Source organism: Ictidomys tridecemlineatus, chromosome 1 (genome assembly GCF_052094955.1).
Source record: "Ictidomys tridecemlineatus isolate mIctTri1 chromosome 1, mIctTri1.hap1, whole genome shotgun sequence".
Classification (NCBI taxonomy): Eukaryota; Metazoa; Chordata; class Mammalia; order Rodentia; family Sciuridae; genus Ictidomys; species Ictidomys tridecemlineatus.
The window spans coordinates 28219750-28238987 of record NC_135477.1 but is presented as its reverse complement, the minus strand read 5'-3'; the positions used below and the strand labels follow the sequence as shown (position 1 = coordinate 28238987).

The window sequence follows — 19238 nt, the reverse complement described above, 5'->3', positions numbered from 1 at the left end:
ATGGCTCCCACGGGAAAGACAAGAAAGAGAGAAAAGGGTACACCAAGAAACAGGACACAGGCTAGTTTGGCTGGGTTTTGTACTTCCCCTGCCATACCACCTCCAGGTTTGTAGTTTGGGAATTCTTTAACTTTTGCACACCCTGTGTGGCCACTGCTTAGCAATGTGAAAAACTTCCCTAAGTAGTTTTTCATAATTCATCCACCATGACTCACTAGAAAAGTAATGTCTCCATGTCTTTGCACAAGTTACTACCTGTGTTGGGAAGAGACTCTCCAGACCCAAACTCTTCTTCCTCTGGATAACTTGACCTTCTTCAGGCTCCAGCATAGGCATTGCCTGCTCCAGAAATCTTTCTGGACGCCCATGTTGCCCTCCACCCATTCTGGCCACTGTGTTCCTTTTCCATCCTTTTAAAATGTATCTTTCATCTTTCCTGATAACTCACCTGTCTCCCCATCTGTGCTGTAAGCTTCTGGAGGGTAGGGACAGGGACTCTAGCGTCTAGCACAGAATCTTAGCACATAGGATGAGGTAATAACTGCTTATGAATGAATGAAACATGAATGATCAATGAATGAGTCTGATATCATATTTATTTAGCTATGTAAAACAATCCTTTCAAAACATTACATTGTCTTCTAAAACTAGCCTTTATTCTTTTAGATTTTTAAAGAAATATTGCTGATTGCAGCAATTTTACATACAAAAATAAAAACTGCCTGTAATCCCACTATTCAAAGAAAACCATGTTTAACATTTAGTTATAGACCCTTCCAATGCTTTTCTACATGTATATGTATACAAAAAATCAGAAACTTACTGCCATAGTTAATTTTATCAAAGAAAGCACCAATAACTTTTGGAGGCAGATAGAGAAGACATTTTTATCTCAATTTAACCAATGGAAAACTGGAACCAAATACCCATATAATTAATGGCAGAGTTAGGTTTAGAATCCACAAATCTAGTCATAGTTCTAAATTCTTGCTGTTCCCTCTGATGCTTCCTAGTTAGCTGGCATTCTCACATCAATAGAGCATAAGTGGAACTCCGTTTGTTACTAGTTGTTCTTTCTGAGAAAAAGGACAGATTTAAGCTGACCTTCTGTCCACACAGGAGCTATGCAGGGCAAAATGTCTCTAACATTTTGAAAGGAAGCAAGGATGGAGCATGTAGGATCTTGGGCTAGAATCTCATAAGAAGCTAACTAAGAGAGCCAAGCGAGCAACAACAGTAAGAGTTAGAGTTTCTTTCCAATGGCCAAATGACCTCTAAATAGTGATAATTTGGCTCAAGAATGTTTCCATGCTATGGAAACTACAATAATAGGTTCGATCTCACTATAGACTAGTGAGTTGTGCTCTATCCATGACCAATGACTGTATTCTAGAGCAATGTACATAAAAGGTGCTGAATTAAATATTTATTATTCAGCAAGAATAGTAGGCAAAAAAAAAAACAACAGCGAATATCCACACCACTATGCCAGCGTAGAAGAGGCAGTATGATATGATCTGTCTAGCTTTTATCTCACTCTAAATATAGGATTTAATTGTAATCAGACACACACACACACACACACACACACGTCATTAGCTCTGCAGATGGAGGAACTATGTCTTACTTAAGTGTGTATTCGTATAATGCCCAACACCGAGCCAGATAGATTTCAGGTGTTGATGTTTTCTGAATTGAATTATATTTTTGTGAAGACTGCATTTGCTAGCCTGGCGTGGGAGTTAGGAAGATGTTGTCTAGTAACTCACCATTCCTTTCCCTGAAGGCTCTGTAAATCAAGCTTTTAAAAAAAGCAGCAAGCTAAATTCCAAAACCCTCTCTGAGGAGAAATGCCCATGGCTGGTGGGGTCTGGACTATGTCCACTGAATGTGCAGATCTCTTCTGCACAAACATCGCCTGCTCCCAGGGGAGCCCGTGACTGGCTGGCTGGCTGTGGAGACTCAGGCGTTCCCTCTTTCCCAATGGCAGGGGGGTCAGGGGAAACGGGTGGGAGTTGAGTGATGAAGCATGGCTGAACTAAATGTTCTTCTCTTCCCAGGCAAAACAAAGTCTCACAACAGGGGGAGGGCTGCCACTTTTCTAGAGGAACAACCCTGTGGAGCAAGAGTTGTAGGTGAAAATTGTCTTTTCTGAGCAAAAGTTTTTCTTTTTTCCTTTCTCTTTTTCCTTTTAAGACTTTTTCTTAAAAACATTTTAGGCTCACAACAAAATTGAGCTGAAGGTACAGAGATGTCCCACATAACCCTGTCCCCACAGGTGCACATTCTCCTCCATATCAACATTCCCCACCAGAATGGTATATTTACTGTATTTGATGGACCAGCATGGCCAAATCACTAACACTGAAAATCCATGGTTTCCAGTAGGGTTCGCCCATAGTGTGCATCCCACAGGTTTGGATAAATGTATAATAATATGTATCCACAGAGATATTATTATTAGTGTAGTTTCACTGCCTTAAAACTCCTCTGTGCTCCGCCCTCCATCCCCATTAACTCCTGGCTACCACTCATCATTTTTGTTTCTCTTTTAAAGGGCTGTACTCACATCCTCTCTTACCTTGGATTGGTGCTATTGGAAGGGCTACGCCAGAGCTGTGCTGAACTACCACAAACTGGGATCAGAGTTGACTAGGGAGGGGTAGTTGGGATATGGCTTGAGGAGCCACAAGGCTAAGATGCTCATTTTTTTTCCTGAATTTACCCAAGAGTTCTAACAAAGACAAAAACAAAAACAAGACATTTTTTTGTTAATAAGATCCTTTCCTGAAATGCACTGAGCTGGGTTTAAAGAACCAGAATTGAAATTAACTTATTTTTCGGGGAGAAAACCAAAACACAACTCACCAATTCCTTAAGCTCTTAACAAACTCTCTTTAAGATTTAATCACAATACAAAATCCACACGTTTATATTGGCAGTATGCGTTATCAACTGCGCAACTCTCTGAAGCGGCAACCAATAGGGTTCCCAGCTTTGTGTTCATTACACATTTTAGAGAACTGCTGGCTCTGTCTGTCAGATTGGTGCCCAGGGCCTAGCCTTCTAAATTCTGTCCAGGAGAGACTTAGGACACACTCCCAGCTGCCAAGTTCTCTACTCATAAGGTACAGAATTTATTATAACAAAGAAAGAAAGAAAAGAAAGCCTGCTACTTTTTAAGAGTGCTTTTTATATGTGGTTTGTCTATTAGAGCTTGGTGTTTCCAGAAATACAGCTGCTCAGTTCATTTGAGACTCTGTGCTGAATCCATGGAACCTGTTTTAGTTTCCTATCGTCTTCTATGAGCTCTGCTGCCATCATGTATCACTGGAGGTCTTTTGTGCCAGGCTTTTAAAGGAAGTCATTGGCAATAACTCTTATGGGAGAACAAAGCCATGGGAACTTGCATCTTTAATGTATATATGGCAGTGTAAAAGTAGATGGAGGGTTGATTAGGAATCCAGGATTGTCCGACTCTGGAAATGAAGCTTGTCTAGTCATCCAAAGACCTTTTCTAGACTGTTTCTTCTTTTCAATTTCCCAATAGGCCTGTTTTTAATCTTCTGATTTAATTCAAAGGCAAAATTCTCTCTAGGCCCTTGCAAAGACACCTAAGAGAATGCTGCAAGAAACAGTATGGCTCAGTGAAAAGAAAAGGAAATTTAAAGCTGGAAAATCCTGAGATTTCCAGCTCTGGCTACTTGTTTGGCCTGGTATTTTCACTTAATAACCTCCTAGGATCTTAGTTTCTCTTCAGAAAAAGTAAATTTGAAAGTTATATTTAACTTACCAGGCTTTCTTCAGAGCAGTTTTGGAAAACTGCAATTATCTTTTTCATATGTTTATGTGTTTTCCACTTCTCAGTACACAGCATTAAATTATAAGCTCCAAGAGTTCAGGGACCTTGTCTTTTTGGTTTACCACTGTGACCGATAGCCAGAAATAGCGATCAGCACATAGTATATGATCAAGAAGAGAGAATGAAATTAGAATGAAGGAAGGAAAGAATAGAAAGGAAGAAGGAAAGATAGATTGAAAGGGGTGACAGAATTTTAGATCGTTGTTGATCCACAATTTATAAAAGTGATCTGTAAATATTTTTAAATGTAAATGTTTTTAAAATGCATTATTAAAGTAACTAATATTTGATGCATTAATTATGCTAGGTTGTAAAAATGTAAGTTGGATCTTGTTACTTCCATAATTAAAGCCCTTCAAAGGCTTTCTTTACTACTTATAATTGAAGCCAAACTGCCCTGCATAATCTCACCCTTACCTACCTACTTCTTTCCAGTCAGTCTTCCCCTTCCCTGCCGGGACCCAGTCACTCTGGTGTTTGTCTTTCTGCAAGCATGCCAACTTTGTTCTTGCCCTGGAGCCTTGTGTTAGATTCTTGCTCTGCCTGGAAGGTTCTTCTGTGAAACCTGCAAAGCAGGCTTCTTACTGTACTTGGGCCCTTCCGCGCATGTACTCTAGAAGAGCCTCCACAGGACTTCATTATATTTATTTATTCATTTATCCATTACTAGTGCCCCTGATGTTCAATAGATATTTGAAATAAATATCTAGTGAACTCATGGATCAGTCAGAGAAATCCTACAAAAGCTGCTTTTCATAAATATTACGTACGTTATTTTTTTACGCAGATGTCATATAGATGTTCAAATAGATATTTATTTCAAATAGAACATGTGGTCTTATATGTGTTTAATGCTTACATTTCATAGACACTTTTCTAATTATTTTGTTTTATTTCTACAAACATTTGAGCTAAAAGAAAACAGAACAAACCCCTATGGTTCCAAACTGAAAATTTACTCTCCATCCTTTTCCATTCCAGCTCCTCACACAAATTTTGGAAGAGGTATCCCTGTTCTGTGAATAAAAGGAACTGTACCAGTTAGTTTTAGTATTTGTGATTTAGCTGAAGTCTTGGAGTCATGTGCATCCAGTGACACAATAATTTCTGAGTACTCTAACCCAGAATGATTCTTTGGAGATGTGGAAATGGTGCTGTTGGGTGCCAGTGGAGACCTCCTGGCTCAGGATTTAGAAGGTGGAGGGAATGGGCTAGAACCAGGAAGGCAAATGGCAGGATCACTTCTAGTTTGGGTTTGTTTCCTGTGGATGCTAGGGCAACAGTAATGTGGTAGGAAGAACACTGGACCAGGCACAGGTACAGGGTCTGTGGCTGCTCTATATTCTTTCTCCTCCTCACCCCTGCTTATCAGTCCCTGATAAGGCAGAACTTGATCATCTTGAAGGGGAGACCCCACTTAGAAATTCTTTGAGTTGATGAGAGGAGTCTGACATTTCATCATAACCATGACATCTGCGTAAAAGAATAACCTACGTAATATTTATGAAAAGCAGCTTTTGTAGGATTCCTTTGACTGATCAATGAGTTCACCAGACAAATCCAGAACTCTGCTTTTGCCATTTCACTTTATTCTTCTGTTTACTTTCCTAGAGAAAATGGTGCTCTGGATAAGTCCCCTCATTGTCATCTAGAGATTGACATCTAACTGTAAGTGTACTTCAGCCGTTCCCTAAGAGATGGGCTCCTACTGTATCTAATCTTGGCTAACACTCCCCCATCTGCTTTCAACATGTTGCATTTGACATTAACTAATGTCTCGTATTAGCATTAAAAGAAAACAATCTGGAAAAATTCACTCTCAAGCAGAGTTCAAACAGGCCACAAGTAGACGTGGAATCTCAACTGCACTAGGTTTGTTAAAATAATGTAATCAATACATAAATATTTAATAAATGTTAATAAATATAATGTAAATATATATGTAGATATGCATCCATGCATATGTATGTGTATGCGTGAGTCTCTATATAGAGGTAGAGGTGTGTGTGTGTGCGTGTGTGTGTTTGTGTGTGGTGAAGCCCAAAGTCTATGAAATAGGTCAGGGGAACAGAGACAAGAATGTTTCTGTCTGATTTATGAAATTAACTGGCAACAGCAAAAGGAGAAATATTCTCTACAAAGAACTGAATGATATGGAAAAGAAAGTGGGAATCTTTATGCCACACTTACTGGTAGTGGGTTAAAATTCTGGTCCACCAGATGATTGTATCCATGATCAAAAAATGAGTGTCGTATCACAACATCAATACCCTGATTGGCCAGCATTCCTAAAGTGTTGAGCCATCTATAAGGTAGAGGAAAAAAGCTACATCAGTATATTTCTAAAATGGCATGCAACAGATCTACACAGATTAAATATGACACACATATACACTAACATTCTTTCATCAAATTTACCTAATACTATAAAGGAGAAAAATATTCTATGCATTGAATACACAGCTGTAAGAGATTTCAAAGATGACCAAATTTAATCTCTTTATTTTATAAGAAAAGAAACTGAGGTCCTGGGAAGTAAGATGAATCCTTGGTCATAAAGTCACTGTTGATAATGACTTTTATTCCTAGAATACTAAAAACTGAACAACCTAGCCACTTGTGAACCTGATGTCATCTTCCATGGCCACAGGCTATTGCAGTCACAGGAAAACATCCTCAAACTCCCCTGCTTACATCTGTCACTGTACATGTACCTTTCATGGGACTCTACCTATATAGACCTGTGACCTTCACAACAGTTGTCCAGCCATTTGCATCTTTCATATATTCCCACCAACAGCCAATTCAGTAACTTTTTATTTCGCACTATAATCAACTATTGAGGGATGCAAGTATACTACTATTCCACATGTGTTATAATGGAAGACCTGCGTTGCTCACACACTTATCTTATACCCACTTTCCAGGGGCTGTCATCCTTCAAAAATACTGCCCTCTTGATTCCTCCAACAGTCACCACTGACTTTGCATTTATTTATATATTCAATTCATTCATCCTCTAATGCATTCATTTTTCCTTTCTCTGTATTCTTCCGAAACTCAGGGAAACATTTAACTGTAACAACAAAGTGCATATGTAATAGACGTGACTTCAAACTTCAATCTTCAGATGAAAGATGAGGCATTTCACAGGCTGTCCCAAGCACATGTGTGTCTGGCTTCATCTCCCCTCTTCTCTCACCCTAAACCCTATTCCTTAAGGCTCTAAACCACATAAAACTACTCTTGATTACCCACATGCACCATGATTTCTTGTACTTACCCAAGTCCTTATATGTGTGTTTACTTCTGCTTAGAATTCTCTTCCTGTCCTCCTCCAACCCATGTCTTTTCATTTGGCAAATTTCTTCCCATTTATTAATCTCCAAATCTGCTGCTTGTAAACCCTGCTGCCCCAAAATAGCACCTTCCTCTAGACTTCTCCAGAACTCTTACTTCTGCCATGCCCTCTGCTAACCCACTGTATCATCACCACTTATCACCTCTTCCCCCACCAGTTGTAAGCTAATCAAGCATAGACACAGTACTTAAACTTATACCCCAAACACCCATCACAGTTCCTGGAACACTGTAAGTGCTCAGTACTCTTTGGGTTGAATTTCTTTCTTTCTTTCTTTCTTTCTTTCTTTCTTTCTTTCTTTCTTTCTTTCTTTCTTTCTTTCTTTCTTTCTTTCTTTCTTTCTTTCTTTCTTTTTTTATCTGGATAAAATTAGATTCCAGGAACCTTAAGAATGACCATCCATCACATGGGGGAAATTACACAGTTATAATTTCCCAAATCTGAAACCCTATGGAGCCCCAAACCCATGACTTGTATAAGAACTAAAATTTTTCCTTGCTGAAATAAAAAGTGCTGGTAATTTTTATATTCTAAATATTATGCACACTTAACAGTCTTTTTCACATTTTTAATTTTATTTTATTCTCATAAAAACTAACACAAATTTACTGATAGAATTACAAAACAAAATAAAAAGTAAAGCAAAGCAAAACACAAAAACAAAAATTTTAAATCAAAAGGAAAATCTGACTATAATACAACAGAACCCTCTTTGTGTTTATTTTTGTTCAAATTGGGACATTGTGACCCAGACACCTGAAATTACTTTTGGAATGTCACGTGGCTAAGTCACTTGCCTTATTATCATCCTGTGAAGTTAGGATAACAAGTCGAGCTTTTCCCTTGGCATAGAGGGATGGCAGTTAGTTAAATTGTCAAACATGTCCTGTGGTAGAGTTATAGTGGAATTTTCAGCAAATGCCTCTTAACTAGTGCTCTTTCCATGTTGGAACAGCACATATGTAATGGGGTCTCTATGGAGCAAATAGTTATCTATAAGAAGAAGTATGTCTCTCTAGCCTTTCTAGCCTTATGCTTGTTGGATGAAAGAAGAAACAAAAAAAACGAGTAAACAGGTGATCACAGATTCAAGAGCCCCTCCATCCAGCAGCATCTATGTATCATACAGGGTTGTACCTTGGTGATTTTATTTGTGAAAAGATACCATTTATTCCTTTATTCATTGTTCATTCAATAGTGTTAATTAATGAACTATAAACCCTGGGAATTATTTTCAACATTGAGGATACCTACTTATGCTTGTGTGATCATGTGTATCATTAGTAAAGCACTGGGTGTGTAAATATCCGTACATACACATTTCAGGAACAGTATCACATTCTTATTTGTGACCTCTTCAGAGTCTAACACAGGATTTGCACAGAATAGGTACTAAGCAAATAACTATCAATAACTAAACCTAATGTTTTGCTAGTGTATGGGTAGTTCTTGAAGAAAATGATTATGGCCAAGACCACTGCTGCCTTATGGATTTCAAGTAGAATGGTGTACTGAAGTTATCTTCATCTTTCTGAAGATGATGATAATAATGTAATGATAAGCCCCAGGAGAGGGACTTTTTGTTAGTCTTCCTTCTATGCTCAGGTAGAGAAACATGGTAAAATGACTGCATATCCCAACAAGGATGCTGTCCCAGCCACTGTTTTCCATTCCACAAATGTTTATTGATTATATATTATGTGCCAGACAACATTAGGTGCTGGAGACACAGTACCATGCCAAAGATATATCTGGCATATGCCACAGAATCTCAAATCCCTGACTGGAAATGCTACCTTTGAATACTTGTTAGCAGAAAATTCTGATTCACGCATGCATTTGTATGTGTCCTAGTGAACTCATAGTTACGTGATATATTGAAAAATTACTGAGAAAATACCATCTATTCAATTTCTTGCTAGTTCCTTGGAGGTCCCCTCCCTAGAATACTTTCCTTTTTTTCCCTTTCTCCAATTTATGCCACTTGGAGAACTAGATTCAAATGATATATTGCTGGGTACGGATAGAGCTGAGACCAAAAAGGTAACAAAGAGATAGGAGAGAAGACTAGGAGCAGAATGGACTAGTTTAATCTGATCTGCATCAATCAAACATTTATTATCTGAAAGGTAACTCAAATCTAAACAATGTTTATCTATGTGCTGTGCAGTGAATACAGAAACATCTATGGGTATTTGGCTGATGCTCATGTAAAGGCAGTTCTATACGCCTCCATAAAGGTTTGTTGTATTTCTCATTTTACAGCATTCCTTAAAGGGAAGAATGCTCATACAAACTCTCAGCACAACTGGGCCGCTTGATGGACCCCAAAGCAGAGTCATTTGGTGATGGCTGAACAATGGCCCTACCTCTGCTCACTCCAAGAAATACCCTGCACCAATGACTGCCAACCTGGTGCTCACTTGCAACACGGCTCCTATCAAACCAGTGTTGATAGGAAAGAAAACTCTCAGCAAGTCTGTATTAAATGCAGATTCACTCCATTTTATTCATTTGAACATGCTTCTTGATAACTTTATGCCACACAATGCTGGATGCTAAGGATAGAGAGATGAAAGACCCCAGGTATCACCATGAATCATACTGACTTATTATCCTCATCTACATTGGACAGGATTCCATCTATAAAGGCAATCCTGTTGGCTGCCCTGATTTGTCCCTCATGGACATATTAAAGAAGCTAGCTCAATAGAGGAGAACTGCATTGGACAATTATAAATAGCTGTTAGTAGTAAAACACATAACTGAGGGCAAAACTCCAATTCTTAGGAGAACACTATTCAGTCAGAAAGCCAGGGCCACTCTCTACCTACAGAAATTGGAGTAATCTTATGTCCCACTCAAATGCCACTTCCTGCATGAAGCCCTTCCTGAAACTCCCAGTCAGAGAAATTCTCTATTTCTTTACAGGCCTGTCACTTTCTTGGAAAGACCATGTGACACAAAAAGAGAGTGGCGAAGAGGCTGAACTCTGGAGCAGACCATCTGGATTTAAGTCTGAGCTCTGCTGTTAAAGTGAGTGACCTTGGTTGGGTGTTACTTCAACTGTCACTCAATTTCTTCATCTGTAATTTAAGGATAATAATAGTTCCTATTTTACTGTCTCATTATGGAAACCATAACATCAATTTTACTGGTTGCTAAATTATTAAATGTATATAAAATACTTTAGAAAGTGCTTGGCACATGGTAAATTAAAGCTACTATTATTGTTGCACTTATCTCTGATAACTTTATGATATAGTTATCTCTAATTCTAGTATATCCAATCATATGCTTCTGAAGGGCAAAAACCACGACTTCTATTAACTATCTCCCAGAATTATGGTAAAAATTGGATGAGAATATGTACATTGCTCGTTCTGTGGTTAGAACTGTAAACTTATAGCCAGGAATGGTGGGCCATGCCTGTAATCCCAGCAGCTTGGGAGGCAGAGACAGGTGGATCCTGAGTTCAAAGCCAGCCTCAGCAAAAGTGAGGGGCTAAGCAACTCAGTGAGACCCTGTCTCTAAATAAAATACAAAATAGGGCTGGGGATGTGGTTCAGTGATTGAATGCTCCTGAGTTCAATCCCCAGCACCTCCGCAAAAACCTTTAAACTTATTAATAAAGTTCTTCTCATTATTATGTTACTGTTACTCCTCCTCTTGCTTCTCTCATTCTTGCTCTGATACCTTTGTCTGACATTTTAGTATTTAGATAAGGAAATAATAACTGTTAAGTGGTTAAAAGTATTCACAGATGAACAGATGAAGAACTTTCAATGGGAAGCAAGCTTTACCCAGCAATGGGCAGAATAACAAGCATGTTACAGCATCATTGTCCTTCTTTCCTGAAAGTCCCTGGGAATGCAATTGTGTTACTTACAAGAATCCTGCAGCATAGGAGTCTGACAGATTGTTTGTGCCTCCAGCTGAGGTAGTCACCACACCTTCAAGCCAAATCTTCTTTCCTGGGGTGTATGTATTAACCACCTGGCCAAACAACAAAGCAGAAGGGGATAATCAGTTTTTAAAAATCTATTCCCAGATGAGAAGCAACACACATTCCCTAAAGGAAGTTTCTCTGATTCCCTGCTCCCAGGTACTTTTTTCCCTGATGACGCACACAATTGTGTTGGCATATAGCACACCAAAACATTAACATTGACACATATCCCCTCAAAGAAATTATTATTTTTCCTCAGGAAGACCTAAGTGACAATGTGATAGAACAAATGCATATTCTAGGATGTGAGGTGACTTTAGGGATGAAAACACTGTTCAATGTCAGTACAGGTCCCCAAATAAAAATCATATTATGTTTCCATATTAACAAGTATTGAGAAGCAAAGTTTTCAGTATTCTGTTATGCACTATCCATATGTTAGAATTCATTAATCATGAGAGAGTAGAGGGTGATGTTTTAGAGAATTATTTTATAATAGCAATGGCTTGGATGTTGTAGCCACAGTTTGAAAATAACTACAGTAAGTGTAAAAAGAAAAGTCACTGACCCACAGGTCAGATCCTACTCAGGGAGCAACCACAGCTGCATGCCTTCCCAGCAGAGGCAAAGCCTCTTGTCAAAATGTTGCCCTCTAAAATTTTAAAGTGGCTCAGTCTCTGATCTACAAGTTTGAGATGGAAGTAAGGATTGCAACTGGTAGGTTGATTTGGAATATTGTTAAAATTCACCCTTGGGCCTGGGTTTGAAGCTCCGTGGTAAAGCATATGCTTAGTATGTGTAAAGCCATGAGTTCAATCCCCAAACCTGCAGGGGGAAAACCCCTTCACACAGAAAAATAAGAGTCATTTGAGGATGCCACAAGACAGTCCTCTCACCCTTTTCAACACTGCTTAGAGTGCCCCACCCAGGGGAAGCTGGAAATCATAATGATGGAAAAGTAAGAAAAATACCTTAAATGATCACAAGGTAAAATTAAAGGACTATATCTGTGAGCTCCCTTAAAATGCAGTGCTAGGAATGTATCTGTGCATATGATAAACTTCATGCTTCCTTTATAATTAACTGAGTAATAGATTTGTTTTTAACTCTTTGCCTTTGGCTTCCAGGATATTCACAGTTTAGTTTTGTGTTCAAAGACAGATATTAAAGTGAGATAGTTGGAGAAAGAGGATTTGGTCAAACAAAACAAAACTGTAAACACTACAACATGGTTAAACCTTGAAAAAACTAAGCTGAGTGAAGGATGCGAGGCATAAAAGGCAAAACACTATCTGATTCCATTTATATAAAATATCCAGAACAGGCAAATCCAGAGAGAGAGAAAGTAGATTAGTGGTTTTTTAGTGTTGTAGTCAGCTTTTTTGAGGGCTCACAGTTTCAGAGGTCTTAGTCTAGAGAAGGCTGGCTCCATTCCTTGAGGCTCGAGGTGAGGCAGAATATCATGGTGGAAAAGTGTGGCAGAGGGAAGCAGCTTTCAAGTTGATCAGAAAGCAGAGAGAGAAAGAGATTCCACTCTCCAAATACAAAATAGATACCCCATAGCCACGCACCCACTGAGCCACTTCCTTCAGCCACCTCTGCCTGCCTCCAGTTACCTCTCAGTTAATCCTAGCAGGGATTAGTCACTGATTAGGTTAAGGCTATAGCCCAATCATTTCTCCTCCAAACCTTCTTGCATTATCTCACATGTGAGCTTTTGGGGGACACCACATCTAAATAATAACAGGATTGAAAAGGAGGGAGTTTGGGGGTATGTGAGCATAGGGAGTGACTGCTAATGAGTGTGAGGTTTCTTTTGGGATTGGAATTGAGCATGTTTTAAAATTAGTTGGCAATGTGATATCAAAATTCTATGAATATAGTAAAATCCACTAAATTTCATACTTTGAAAGGGTGAATGTTATGTGTATTGTATCTAATATATATATATATATATAAACACTCTAGCAAAAAGAGAGGTAGAGTCTAGGAGTGCAGTGAACCATCATATGGAAAAATATATATGCTGGAAATTTTGGGTTCCAACAGATGCTAACTTGGAGACTTTTGGAAGTCTTTATCTTGGACTTCAATTTCTTCATCAACATTTAAATATGTGGATTTGGAATAGATGAATTGTAAGTCCATTCTAAATATAAAATGTTAAAATATATTACTTTCTATGATATGAATATAAGTCCCTTTGGCTCCTATCACCCAAAGATTAAGAGAATCTTTGATTATGGAAGTTAAAATCAAGTAACAATAAAAGAAAAAAAAAGTCAAATATAGGTGAAAACTGGTCACCTCTGAAACAAAGATCTAGATCAGAGGAAGGTCCACAGAATGGTAGAAAAAGCCGGAGGAGAATATGAAATTGTCTAGAGAGAACATATAAAAATGAGGCTAGGAAAGGAATCAGGATTTCTATCCAGCTATATTAAGGCATTACCAAATGCACTAATTTATTTATTCAACAAATTTTGATTAAGCACCTGCTCAATGCCAAGCAGGTATACAGCAATGAAAATAGGTCTTTGCTCTCATTGGCTTACACTGTGGTCAAGGGGACTTGGTGGGGGGATATAATTCTTTAAATTGTAATTCTATAAATTAAACTACTTAATATTTGCAAAGCACTTGAAATAGTGTCTGGTATATAGTAAGCACTTAGAAATATAAACCAAAATGTTATCTAGATCACTCTCCTTGTCCAAGGCACATGTAACTGGGTCTGCATGAATCTAACATCAGCCATGGTTATTTTCCTTCACACACCATACTGGATGATAGGAAATGTTCCAGATGTATGCTAAGCTGCAGAAAAGGCCACTTTAGAATATAAAATGCATATAGCTAATTCACATCAACATAATTAACATTCAGAGTAGTTCACTTATCTACTCTCAATACAGACAACTCCTGTCAAGCCACACAAACAAAAATCACAGTGAGATAGAACTTTGATACAAAACCTACATCAGTTATATGAAATATCTTGTGGGTAAAACAGTCCTAGAAAGCATTAATGTGACTGGTTCTAGGAGCAGTCAGTGCAAATCAAAAACTATTTTCGGAGTATTTTCTGTTGGGGACATAGCGGGAGGCTTGATGAGCTGTGTCTTCCGTGAGCAGAGAAGACCAGCATGGTGACATGTGGTGGAGCTACAGAGACTGAGGTTGGGTGCTGGCTGGGCCTGGGGAGGAAATCTGTATGGGCAGAAGAAGAGAGAACAAATTAGGAAAAACAGATGGAACCAGCTGCAAAATTCCCTTAGAAAGTGAAACTGTAAGAAACCAAAGGCCATAATTCACCACTGTGGTTTTCTGAGAGAATATGATTCTCCCTATGCTGGAAGAGAGAAAATTAGAGGACTTTGGAAAGAAAAAGCATTCCTGGTGAGAAATGATGTGCCAGTGAAGATTATTTTAAGGTATACATTGTTTGGGGAGATTATTGAAGTGAGAGTGGAGGGAAGTGGGGCTTTTAGTTCCTTTTCAGTTCTTTTGTTGCTAAATACTTCAGTCCTTGGCCCCATGTGGTAAAAGGAGCTTTGAGGCACCCACAGAACTGTTCAGTAAGTGGCCAGTGGCTGCTCAGAACCCCTGGGCCTGCTTGACGTAGAATGGAATAAAGACAATATCTTCCAGCTCCCTTCCCTCAGATTTTAGGGTCAGGGACTGTCAAAACTGTTTCACGTGGATACACTGAGGGAGGAGGGTAAGAGAAGAAAAAGAGAGCACTTAGGCAAAACATCCTTGATTTTTCAAAAACAAAGTTTAATTTTCCCTATGACTTCAAATTTTAAAAAGGAAAAGAAAAATAGGAACATAACCATTTATGTGACACCTTTTCAAAACTGGGCTTCCTTTTCCTGCATTTCCTTGATATCCTGCCTCCAATACTGTGACCTAAGTCTTTTAAAAGACTCCTGAGAGCCTGGCTCCAGCCACTGGCTGTGTGAGAGATGGTAGCACTGTAACAGCAGGCATGTTGTTTACGGTTATCCACACCAACACCTTCCTTAATGAGAAAGGAAGCAATAAAACAGAAGTAGTGGACAGGCCAGCTGGGCTAATCAGCGCTGGCAGGAGGCCCATCCTCCAAAAGAAGCTGGAGTCCATTAATTCCAGCATCTCATCCACTTGGAAATCGACCTTCCTCAGGACCTCAGAAGAGCAGCAGCTCTTTACATAACCAGAGTGGTCCTTGATGTAGCTGGTTACAAAGAGCTGGATAGCTTCAGGAAGCTTCTTAAACCTTACCCATACAGCTGTTTCTTGCCTCTGACAGTCTTGTTCCCTTATCATATTTAAAAACAGTCTGGGAAAAAATTTATTACTGTTTCTATGTTGTTTCTTTCCAGCCTTCTTGTGTAGGTTTTGACTCTGTGCTTACTGACAATCTTAGACCAGGAGGGGCTCATATTCATCTGTCCTTTCCTTCCTCACTGCTCCTTCCTGTGATTTGCAGCTTATTATTTATTCCTTCGTCTTCCTGCCTGTACTGTTTCTCCTCCAGCCTTTCTTCCACACTGATGCCATTAAGCTAACAGAAATCCCTCCCCAGTTTAAGAACCTTTAATGGTTCCCCATTACCAGTAACAGTACTCAATTTTTCCTGCCCACTGAAAGATCTGGTTGATCAGTTGGCAGATGTGCTACAAGTAGTTTGTTTCTGGTCTTACTGAAAGCCATGTTCAGTGACCCACATGTTAAGATGCCAACTGCTTAATTTAACTTGGTATCTAAGACCCTTCAGAACTACCTCTTAGCTACCTCTTCTCCCATCCCTTCCCACATGGCCTATGGTTCACTACACAGAGTAAACTTACCACCTTTAAACTTTGCAATGTTATTTTAAGTCTTTACTGGTTATGTTCTCCCCTCCCCTCTTCCCACCAACACTATCTTTTTTTTTTCAAGGATTATTTTAAAAGTTATTTCCTCTGTGAAACATTCCTCAAACCTTCAGGAAATTATTTATTCTTTTCTCTGGGTTCCAAAATTCTTTGAACTTATATGTGATCTTGAGCTTATCAGACTTAATTATAATTTTCTATTTTTTAAAATTTTGTCACATCTAATGGACATTTTGGATTACTTTGCTTATTAAATATTTGTTAAACAAATGAGAACATACAAGAGGCAGCATTTTATTGCTGAAAAAGCTAAGTTTCAGAAAAGGTAACTAATAACCTCTATAACAAAAAGAAACACCAAATGCTCACAGTTCCAGTTCAGAGTTCTGATACTTTCTAATTGAATTTTCCTGTTTTAGAAGACCCATAAGCGTCTGGCTCACTGAATTGCCTTCATATTTAACATGTCCTTCTTCGGTTAGACAGCCAGGCTATTCTGAGCACAGTCATTCCAATATCTCATCACATTTCACTTGATTTATTTCTTCTGTCTAATGTACTTTCTGTCAGTTTCATTAATTTTTTTCTGTGTAATTTCTTTTTATCATCTTTGTGTTCTGCTGTGCCATATTTGTTCATTTTCTTTTGGTATCAGATCAATTTTTAATTTGTGGCTTCTGTTTCTACGACACTTTTAAGATTTAAAACTGTACTCTCTGCTCTTGTTATCTCAAACCACAGAAAAGCAATTGAATGTAATTGCAACAAAACATAAAATTAAAATAAGAACATACATAAACAAGATAAAGTCACTAGGGAGGTAAGGAAATTATGAACAGATGCAAGAAAAGAAGAAGAAAGTTTCAAAGGCCCAAAGCAATGACTGTGCTCAAAGGGATAAGTGCTAGTGGAAAGAGACTGGAAAGCAGACATTTGCATTTAAATCATTCTTCCTCCCTCTCCCTTTTCTTTTTGGTGACTAATCAATTCCTCAAGTTTACTGCACACTTAGCCCACTTATAAGTCACAGTGTCCACCAGCCTCAGTGGTAATCTTGCTCTGGCTCAGGAAAAACCCTATAATCCTCCCACTTCCAGGTTGCCTCTCCCTTCTGAAGAAGCATTTTCCCTCAAGTAGCTATTGGTTCCCAGGGCCATTGCTTTAAGTAGCACATTCCTTCTCATTGTCCTTCCCTTCCAGTATAGCAGGACCTTGTGACACACTGACCAAGAGCCTGTGTTCCTAAAACATGGATGGAGTCCAATGGATGAGAGTCGAACTTTGAGAAGTCTTGTCCTCTTCCACCTTTACTTGCCTAATATCTTGATATCCAATTTTCCTTCAATCCTCACCTCTAGGGCATCATTTCAGATTATCAACTGATTGTGGGGTCAAATTGATGTTCTCTCATCAAGAAATTCAGCATTCTTTTTTGGGGGCGGGAGGATACTGGGAATTGAATTCAGGGGCTCTCGACCACTGAACCACATCCTCAGCCCTATTTTGTGTTTTATTTAGAGACAGGGTCTCACTGAGTTGCTTAGCACCTCACTTTTGTTGAGGCTGGCTTTGAACTCATGATCCTCCTGCCTCAGCCTCCCTAGCTGCTGGGATTACAGGAGTGCACCACCACGCATGGCTAGCATTCATCTTTGAAAGCTTTTCTAATCCTGAGTGGTTAGAAAAATAAATATTACATGAGTTATAAAAGAAATGGTTAATAACGGTGGGAGATATAGAATAGTGTAAGGGATGATGGTAGGTTCTGGGGTTAAATGGGCCTTGGTTTGGATTCTAATTTTACTACTTAGTAAGCTCTGAAACCTTGTGTAAATTATTGGTTTATTCAATGAATTAATAACATCTATGCAATCAATAAAAAACACCCCCCTCAAATAATAGGTCTACTATGTTTTTGTATGTTGATGATACATTTTTCCATTTTAATGCTATTGAAATCAAAATGTTTTTTGTCATCACTATCAATCAAAACTTGCTTGCTGTTTCTTCCTAGCTGTTATTCAATTGATGGTGCAATCCATAATTTTTTGTGGATTAAGAATCAAGGGAAGACTGGGGCAGAGCACTTGCCTAGCATGTGTGAGACACTGGGTTCAATTCTCAGCACTGTATTAAAAAAAATAAACAAAGGCATGCTGTCCATCTATAACTACCAAAAGAATTTAAAAAAAAAGAATCAAGAGAATATTTACTTCCAAGAATTAAGGACATCAGGGTTCATGATTAAAACTCTGAATCTCTTGTGATAAACATACTTTTAGGGTAGATCCCCTGTAATATCAGTGTCTTTTTTTTTTTAAGAAAGAGAGAGAGAGAGAGAGAGAGAGAGAGAGAGAGAGAGAGAGCGAGAGAGAGAGAGAGAGAGATAGATAAAGAGAGAGAGAGAGGGAATTTTTTAATATTTATTTTTAGTTTTTGGTGGACACAACATCTTTATTTTATTTTTATGTGGTGCCAAGGATCGAAGCCAGCGCTCCGTGCATGCCAGGCTAGCACGATACAGCTTGAACCATATCCCCAGCCCCAATATCAGTGTCTTAATATGAAAATAAAGAGCCAGACTTTCCTTTAGCCAGACTTTCCTTTAGGTTGGCTTAAAGTTTTAGCTCCCACTCCCACAGGCTTTTATCAATATCCTGGGAAGGTCTCTATTAATGTACCCATATGATTAGATACCTTTAAATTTTGAAAATTTGCTTCGTCTTCTTTTCTTAAAGAGGTACCTATTGTATAAGCCTCGTGCCCTATAAAATTTAGAATCACTCATGGATGTCATCCCCATGTATTAATGTGATACAGTTTGTATTTGGAGTCCTCTGCCTACTCTGAGTACTTCCTTGGCTTGTGTTCTTCTTCCCCTCCATTGAAATCTGCTCTTGGGAAAGGATCCTCTATTGACATTAATAACACTGTGAATTTCAGCTAGTGTCCTAAATTTCTGTTTATAGTTTAGAGCATTTTCCTAATGTAGAGAATGTTTTTTTTTACAGTGAAATATCTGGCATTTACAAACAGACTGAATTGTTATTTGGGGCCATGAAGAGACCTTTCCTTTCCCCTAAACACAAACATAGAAGACATTCTCCTACCATGCTTGTGTAGAAATAGCCTACAGGGCTATTTAACACTATAGTATAAAGTTAGGAACAGCCTGAGGTTCTTCTTCAGAAAGAACACCAGAGA

The 19238-nt window shown here is 38.6% G+C and overlaps 1 protein-coding gene across 1 annotated transcript in view; it reads right to left on the bottom strand.

Annotated features, from left to right (window-relative positions):
• The window catches only part of Hpse2 (heparanase 2 (inactive)), a 629942-nt gene that overhangs the window by 122087 nt on the left and 488617 nt on the right, over window positions 1-19238 (bottom strand). Inside the window, exons 8-9 of the mRNA XM_005335241.4 lie at window positions 11113-11219; window positions 6053-6167 (exon numbers count right to left, since the gene is read on the bottom strand). Of these exons, the coding sequence (XP_005335298.1) occupies window positions 6053-6167; window positions 11113-11219 (222 nt within the window). The remainder of the gene's footprint in view (window positions 1-6052; window positions 6168-11112; window positions 11220-19238) is intronic.